Raw genomic sequence first — 8,681 nt, 5'->3', positions numbered from 1 at the left:
AGTTGATGGGTTCCTCCAAACCAGGCCTCTGGAGCAAGCATGGCATTGTCATTGACTCTGCTGAAGGCTGGAAACTGGGCCCTGCCTGCCTGAAGGCCTGTATGAGAGCAGTCTGTCTGCCCCAGAGGGAGACGCTTAGGAGGGCAGCACCGCAAGCAGGGCGTCAGGACAGGTCTTCCGGTTCAGGGCTAGATTGACCCCTATGGTCTCCCCTGATGTCTGAATCAAACCTTTAGGAATAAGGGGAGAAAAGAAGGGACTGATGCATGGGCTGCCCCTGGCTAGTGAGCGGTGCACTGAAGTGGGGTGTGGGTCTTCGCCTGCTGTGCCAGCCCTCCCTAACACCCTCCTGAGGTCCTTCCCAACTCATTCAGCTGCCAGGAAAACAGTGTAGGGAAACAGACTTTTCAGCTAGACCCTTAGGCTTATCTCTGGTCTTAAATATCTCACCATTGGAAAGAGAATTTGTCAAAGGAAGTGAAGAGGGCAGGACCAGAGAAGGAAAAGAGAAGAGAGAGAACAGAGAGCTGATGGGAGGAGATGCAAGAAGAGAGCCCTCCCTATCTGGGTTCAGTCCTTCTTCCCTGATTAATTGGAAGGGGAGGGGGCCGGTGGGGAGCTGCATGTGGTTCCCAGCTAGCCTGGGGGTTGGTTCAGGTGGCAACGTCGGGCTAGCCTGCCTTCCATTCCTGCCTTTTCTCACTCCCTGGTTGGGTGGATGGGGGTGTTTGTGGGGGGCTGGGGGTGGGCAGTGAGGCTGCAGAAGTAGTGAACCCCTGGGATGAGCCCTGCCCCACCTCCTCTCTACTCTGGACTTTTTCTCCTTATCAAAAAAGTGATAAGGCCTTTCTCCCTGATAACTGGCCGTGCTCCTTACTCAGGCAGGGCTCTTTCTCTTGTAGCCCGTTTCCTGTCTCTGCACATGGGAACCACCACTTATCTGGGATCACTCGCTTACGATGTCACAGACCCACACTCATCTCCACACGTGGAGGTGCCCTTCTTATGTCTGAGTCAATCAAACACTTGAACCCTGGGCAAAAACTGCCCTTCCTCCTGTGTTCCTCCAGGAGAAACCTGGCCTAAGGATCCTTGACCTAGAGTTATCATTCCCGAGTCCTGCACCTCCTCACCTGAGGCTCAGGGGAGGGTGAAGGATGAAGGATTGCATAGAGGCCACCAGCCAGATTCCCAGACCCCAGCTCAAAGGCTTGTTCTCCTGTACTGGGCATCTTTCTGCAGCAACCCCCCTCATTTCCTTCCCTCCCCTACTGCTTTCCTTCCTGGGGCTCCCTCAGCTTTCCTGCCTTCTCCCCCATCATCCCCTGAAAGCCAGAGCCTACTGGGGCTCCTCTGTCTGGCCCAGCTCCTGCCTGGAGGAATTCTTAGCCTTATGTGCAGAGTCGGGGCTCAGGACTGGGCCAGAGGCTGGGAGGAGGGGGTCCAAAAGGGAGAAGAGATGCTGTTCATCTTGGGACTGGAAACAGTAGGAGTAGGACAAAGAAAGAAGGTTCAGGAACCTTCCTTCCGGTCCCATCTCCTAGGTTGACCATGCCTTCCCCTCCGCTTGGCCTGGGGAGGGGGGCAGGGTGGCATCCCTCCTGGAGTTGTCAGCCTGCATCGCCAAGTCAGGGCTCACAGGGGAGCAGCAAGCAGACAGGAGGGGCGGGAGAGGACGCGCTAACCCAGCAGTTCCCCCTGGCACAGCCATCTCCCTCTCTTCTTCATGCCCAGAGGGAGCTACAGGAAGGAGAGGCTGGGGAGAAGGCAAAGGGACGGCAGGAGAAGTCTGGCAGCAGCCACGACAGGCCCAGAAGCCAGAGCGCACTGGTTGGGATTGCGGGGTACCGATGACTCAGGCCTTGGTAAGAAAGAACCCCTCAGAGGGGGCTCAACAGGGGATGCCTCTTGGGCTCAGCCCTCCAGGCCCTTGGGCTCCTCCAGGTTCCTTCTTCCCTGGCCAGCAGAAAGGCGCCTGGCCCAGCTGCTCTCTCCCCCACATCACTCCCCGGCCGCAGGAAGAGGCCCTGGGAGAGAAGCTGTGCGGAAGGAGCACAGCCCTGGAGTGGATGGCCTGGATCCCAGCCTCATCTCTGGACTGACCGCGTCACCTCGGGCAAGTCACACATCTCTGTACCTGTTTCGTCTTCTGTCAAGTGAGGATCACATTAACCTTAAACAGTTAATCATGAAAACTGCGTTCAGGAAAGGAGTCATCATCAGAGTCATTAGGGTCAGGTAGGGGGTGGTGGCAGAGGAGGAAAGCAGTAGTGGGAGCCCATCACTTACCCCCAGATGTTCATGCTGCACTGTCCCCGTCCCTTCCAGCCTGGGTCCCCAGGGCTACCATCCCCCCCTCATTCCCCTCCCACTGCTCCCCCATCCAGGTGAGAAAGTGGCAAAGACTCTGAAGCTGAGCTGAGGACTAAAATGAGAGGAAGAAGAGAGACTGGGGATAGGATGGAGGAAAGCAGAAAGGAAGACGGCAAGAAAAGAGGGTCTAGCACTTAGCACAGCATCTGGCGTGCAGCTGGTGCGCAGTATTTGCTGAAAGACGGACTTTGTGCTGAGAAGGAGGCTAGATCAATCTATTGGGTGCCAACAGGAACAAGTCGGACAGAGAGTTCAATAGCTTGGGGAAGAGAAAGGGGTAGAAACTTGGAACAAATGAAGCCAGCAACCCAGGAGAGCAGAACCCTGATGCTGGGAGTCTGCTTCCCCTGCGGCCCCATCTCCCACCCTGGGCTGAGCCCCCCAGATCCTGCTGCTGCTCACAGCCTCTCTGTGGGCACCTTCAAGTCCCCAGGTGCCAGCCCCACAGATGGTTCTCTGCCTTCGCCAGCTCTGTCGGGGGTGGCCTCCTCCTCCCATTCCTTCTCTGGCCCTGGAAGCTTCTGCAGTTCCGAGTACAGCACCCAGGCATCATGGCGGGACACATACTCCCATCCACTCTCCCGCACGTGGAAGAGGTCCACGGAACCCCCAGAGTAGGCATCGCGGCGGGTAGCATGGGCCACAGCACGGCGGGCCAGGGCGTAGGCTTCCTGGGTGCTCATGTCGTAGCGGTAGCCGCGATCTAGCACTCCATAGGCGTAGGGAGACCCAGAGCCCACCGAAAAGATGTCCCCCTGCAGGCAGGTGCCATCGCTATAGACATAGAAGAGGGCAGGGCCAGAGCGGTCCCAGCCACACAGGGCCGTGGCCACGCACAGATCCAGCCCCCTGTAGCGTGACATCATGACTGATAAAAGTTTGGCAGCGCCGGCCACACTGGGCAGCTGCCCCTCCCTCAGTGCCCGCAGTCGCAGCTCCCGCTGCAGCACCCGGTACCACATGACACAGTCAGCCGAGGTGCCAGAGGTGGTGCCCAGGAGATGCTGGTGCACAGGGATGACCTTGCGTGAGGCTGGACACTCCACGTAGTTGCCACAGGAGGACCGCGTGTCGGCCGCAGCGATGACTCCATGACGGAAGCGGAAGGCCAGGGTGGTGGTACCATGTGCCAGCCTGGGGCCGTGGGTCTGCAGGAAGGCTTGAGGGTCCCAGCCTCGGGGCACAGCCCAGCTGCCAGCCTGAGGCAGGTGAGGGGATGTTTCCTGGGTGTCGGGGGCCTGCCACTTGCACACATCTTGCAGAGCCATTCCTGGGGTCCAGCGAAGGTTGGAAGGAGCAAGGCAGGGATCTGTGAGCTGGGTTGGGTGGAGGAAGAGAGATGGTAAGGAGAAGCCGGGCTGCAGCCAGACCATACAGGAAGGTGTGTGATCTGTGGCTTCTCCTAAAACCCAAACCAGGCTTTGGGACTGGCTGATGGAGCAGTGCCCTCCCCCTCGGAGGACTGCTCGGGGCGGGGCAGGATGAGGCCAGTGGAGTCTTCAGCGCTGGGGAGACGCTGCCATGACACACCTGAGCGTCACCGGAGGAGTCACCTGTCTGTCATCCTCCAGGCACCTGGAGTTGGGTGGGGGCTGGGTAACTGCAAAGGACAGGGGGCACCAGTGGAAGAAGCAGAGCTGGGTTCCTCTTGTTTTTCCTGTGGGGGGCACTGGGCACAGAGATAAATGAAGCCCTGTCCCTGCCCTGAAAGGGCCCCCAGCCTAGGGAAAGGTAAAGACTAGTCAGTGTAATGGCATAGTCAGACTAGGTTCCCTGGGATGCCAGGCTTTCACTGCTATGGCCTGAGTTCGGTCCCTGGTCACAGAGCTGAGATCCCACAAGTCACAGGACATGGCCCCAAACCAAAACAAAACAGAATAGATTGCCATGGATCCCCTGTGGCAGGAGTCCCTGATGCTGGGTTCACTCTTCAGGGGCATGGGGTCAGGGAGCAATGACACTGAGCTTACTGGTTCACCTCATGATCAACGTGGGGAAAACGAAAGGCACTGGGACAAAGACAACAGAAAGAAGAGCAAGAGAGCCTCGTACGGGGCGCCCAGATACCTTCAGAATGACAGAGCACCGTGGGCCAGGTCAAGGGGAACTAAAACCTGGAGGTCGTCTTCTCTGCTTTGGGTGTGATCATGAACTTCCATCTGCATACAGTCTGGCACACCTGACGGCTCTCTGGCAGGACAGCTTCTCTGACTGGTGCTAAAGTTCTGAGGAAGTAGCTGAAAGGATCTATTGGTCTCCTTTCTGCCCAACAGTTCACAATGGCAAGAGATTGGTTTGCAGTTTCAAGGCAGGAGAAACAACTGACTTTGATACCATCATACTGAGTCCAAGTCTTAGACCAACGAGGGGTGGAGACTGACAGCTGGCCCTTCAGAAAGAGAAACTAGATTGGGGCGGAGTGACAAGCTACATCTACTTCTGGAACCATATGGAGTACATTTTTCTAAATATTACAGCTCCCCTTCTAACCTCATCCTCCAAGCTGATATGATTTCCTAAGGTATCACTCAAATCCCATGTCTCCTCTACTAAGAGAGCTTAAAGGGCTGTAAGATCAAATCCACCCCAGGTTGGCATTTAAGGCCCACTGTGACCCAATCCTAATCCATCCACCACAACCTCTTTTCATGTTATTCCCAGCACATCTCCCACTTCCCCTTCATCTTTTTGAATCTTATCCTCCCAAGTCTGGCTTACATATCACCCATTCTGAAAACCCTCCCCAGGTAGGGGCCGAGAGAGAAGAGGCTCTGAATTTGAGAAGCAATGGGATCTAAGTGGTATTTAAGGAAATGAATCCAGACAAAGAATGAATCCTTGACAAAGCCTTCCTTGACCCCCAAACTCACCCCAATCTATACTGACCACCTTTCTCACCTGTGAAGTATAGCACTTATCATTGTTTTCTTCTCAAACACCTGCTTTACTGAGATATAATTTATTTGTTTTTGTTTGCACTGGGTCTTCATTGCTGCACGTGGGCTTTCTCTAGTTGTGGTCGGTGGTGGCTTCTCTTTGTCGCAGAGCATGGACTCCAGGACACACAGACTTCAGTAGCTGTGGCACATGGGCTCAGCAGTTGCAGCTCTTGGGCTCCAGAGTGTGGCACTCAGTAGCTGCCCCACGGCATATGGGATCCTCCCGGACCAGGACTCGAACCTTTGTCCCCTGCTTTGGCAGGCAGGCAATCACTGGACCACCAGGGAAACCCTACTGAGATATAATTGACATATAACATTATTTAAGTTTAGTGTGTACAATATGATGATTTGATACTTCTGTGTATGTGTCTCTGTATGTATCACAAAACATTTACTGCAATATGGATAGTTAACAAATCCTTCACCTCACATAATTGTCATTTTTGTTGTTATGGTAAGAACATTTAAGACCTACTCTCAGCAACTTTCAAGGATACAAAAGAATATTGTTAACTGTAGTTACTGTGCTGTACATTTGATTTCCAGAACTTATTCCTCTTATAACTGGAAGTTTGTACACTTTTGACCAACATCTTCCCATTTTCATCAACTCCAAGCCTCTGACAACCACCAATCTACTGTTTCTAAGAGTTTGGCTTTGTTAGATCCTACATATAAGTAAGCTCATATGTTATTTGTCTTTCTCTGCCTGACTTCTTTCACTTAGCATAATGCCTTCAAGTTTCATCCATCTCATCACAAATGGCAGGATCTCATTCTTTTTTATGGCTGAATAATATTCTACCACATATATAACACTTTATGCGTTCATACATTGATGATGGATATTGTTTTCATATACTGGTAATTGTGAATAATGTAAACATTGAATTGCAGCTATCTCTATGAGATAGTGATTTCATTTCCTTTGGATAAGTACACAGACATGAGATTACTAGATCATATGGTAGGTCTATTTTTAACTTTTTTTTGGGGGGTGGGGACTCCATACTATTCTCCATGGTATGTATCAGTTTATATTCCCACTCATTGCAGCACTGATCATTTGTATCTCTCCTCTTTGAGGTCTCCCTGAATGGGACCTTGGAGCAGAGAACTAATATCAGGTAAAATGGGAACAGATTCTGGAAGGCTTTAAATGTCATGCTGAGGAGCTGAACCTTACAGACCATTATTAGGGAGGTAAAGATCAAGAAGATGTTTTAAGAAAGTCAACCTGGTACTGTGTAGAATTAATTAGAAACATAGTTTGGGCCCAGAAAAATTAGGAGAATGTTTCAGTAATTCAGGATTGAGAAGATAAGAAGCCAAAGGCAATATCAATTGCAATGAAGAAGAATGTGAGCAGCACTGTGAAGGGAGAATGAACAGGACTTGGCATCTATTGGATGCGGAGGAAAGGAACAGGAGCTGTCAAGTATGAGCCAGGGCGTCAAGCCTCTGTGACTAGAAAAACAATATTGTCATCCTTTCACATGTTCATTTGAAAAACATGTATTAAGCAAATAGTGGGCACAGAGAAATACCTGTCTTTACAGATTTTTTTTTTTCCTTGCCACACAGCTTGGCTTGTGGGATCTTAGCTCTCTGACCAGGGATCAAACCCAGGGCCCTGGCAGTGAAAGCACCAAGACCTAACCACTGGATCACCAGGGAATTCCAGAGAAATACCTGTCTTTAAAAACTCACAATCCAGTGGGAGATAAATGTATATTTATAACCAGGTTAAAATATAAAAATGCTTTAAGAAAAGTACAGACACCATTAGTAGCAGAGGGAAAGAACCACTGAGAGAAGTCAGAAGGAGGATTAGTTGCAATGCAGGAGTGACTGCAAAATATTATGTGCTCAATAAACAGAGGCACTCTGCACTTTCCACACCATCCAAGTGTGAGACCCACATAAAGATCTTCTGCTTCATTACATTCTGATGGTTGGGTTTGGAAAGAGTTGCCGAATTTCAGCATTAAAAATACAACATATGCAGAGTCTGCTGGGAAGAGGAGGGGCTGAGTTGGGCATCAGAGGAATGAGGAATTTAGATATTGATGGATGTTGCTGCTGGAATCCAACAAGGAAGACTAGACACTGACTTCATAGAAACGTAAAGCAGGAGGCAACAGTTCATACATTTGCCCACTTCTTTGCTTGTTATAGTTCCCAAAAGGGTTGAAAAATGAAGGTGGGTGGAGAGAGGGAGAGACAATGAAATACAGCACGTTCTTGAATAAGGGCTTGTCTTAGCAAGATTAAGTCTGGAAACCTCTTGGTACATCTTTATGGAGCCTCAACTCTCCTCCAGGCTCTGAAATGGTAAATTACTATTGACTCAGTTATTCAGGAGCTGAATTGCGAATCCAGTCTGTGAATTAACTGGGCCCTTTGCTTTTCCTTCTTTATTCTTCTATCTGCCTTTTGGGCAATTCATTACTTACTAGAATTTCCACCAGGGGGTGGGAGTGAAGACAATACTGAATCTTAAAAATCGGTTGCTGTTAGAGAACCTGGCTATTGTGGCGATTGATGCTATCAAAAAACCAGAGGTATAGCTCTCATGTTTGTTGCGCTTTCTAGCTCAAACTACTGCGGTTTTAGTAACTTCATAGGAAAATGGCCTCAGAGTAGATCATTATTTTACCCAGTATTAGAGACTGCCCTTGAACAAAATGTCAACTTCAGTCTCATTAACAGACTGCTGAAAAGGTATAGATGTTAATTGTTGCTTGGACACCGGGCGGGGCGGGGCCGATTTACTACTACCGGTTTAGAACAGATTTTCATCCAGTCACGCCCTTCTCAAAGATGGCCGGCCCCACTTCCCTCCCTCATCCTGACGTTTGCGTTTGCTTCCTATGAATTTGAGGTTAATCTAATCCTGTGTTGGTTACGTGGCCAAAGTCAAGATGTCAGCCACACCCCTTTATAATTTAAGGGGAGTGAAGCCATTTATTTTTTCCCTCCTTGGTGAAAATAATTACCCGCATCTGGCTCTTGTGTTTGGAGGCGTGGTTGCCAGGACTTAAAATGGCTCCTCCCTGGGATAGATTTAATAGGGAGTGAAGCTGTGACGGTGAGGCGTTGCCCGGTCGTTCTTTGCTGGGCGTTCTGGCAAGCAGTTCCCTTGCCCTTACTAGACATGGCGCTGGCCAGCGTGTTGGAGAGGCCGCTATCGGTGAACCGGCGCGGGTTTTTTGGACTCGGGGGTCGTGCGGATCTGCTGGACCTGGGTCCAGGCAGTCCCAGCGATGGGCTGAGCCTGGCCGCGCCCAGCTGGGGTGTCCCAGAGGAGCCAAGAATTGAAATACTTCATGGAACCACTACCCTGGCCTTCAAGGTGCAGACACA

General features: G+C 51.0%; 2 protein-coding genes across 2 annotated transcripts in view; one reads left to right on the top strand and one right to left on the bottom strand.

Annotated features, from left to right (window-relative positions):
- Positions 1–2,574: 2,574 nt before the first annotated feature.
- On the bottom strand, positions 2,575–3,742 carry PSMB11 (proteasome (prosome, macropain) subunit, beta type, 11). Its single transcript, XM_010831273.1, has one exon. The coding sequence runs from the start codon at positions 3,639–3,641 to the stop codon at positions 2,772–2,774; it is 870 nt and encodes a 289-aa protein (XP_010829575.1). The 5' UTR covers positions 3,642–3,742; the 3' UTR covers positions 2,575–2,771.
- A 4,377-nt stretch (positions 3,743–8,119) lies between these two features.
- PSMB5 (proteasome (prosome, macropain) subunit, beta type, 5) overlaps positions 8,120–8,681 on the top strand; it is a 5,593-nt gene continuing 5,031 nt past the window's right edge. The window contains exon 1 of the mRNA XM_010831272.1: positions 8,120–8,670. Within this exon, the coding sequence (XP_010829574.1) occupies positions 8,473–8,670 (198 nt within the window). The 5' untranslated portion in view covers positions 8,120–8,472. The remainder of the gene's footprint in view (positions 8,671–8,681) is intronic.

The sequence above is a fragment of the Bison bison genome, unplaced genomic scaffold (genome assembly GCF_000754665.1).
Source record: "Bison bison bison isolate TAMUID 2011002044 unplaced genomic scaffold, Bison_UMD1.0 scf7180017864526, whole genome shotgun sequence".
Taxonomy (NCBI): domain Eukaryota; kingdom Metazoa; phylum Chordata; class Mammalia; order Artiodactyla; family Bovidae; genus Bison; species Bison bison.
This window is presented reverse-complemented; position numbering and strand designations above follow the sequence as displayed.

Excerpts from the sequence above, each read along its gene's own strand:
- PSMB11 (XM_010831273.1), bottom strand. The coding sequence starts at position 3,641 with ATGGCTCTGCAAGATGTGTGCAAGTGGCAGGCCCCCGACACCCAGGAA.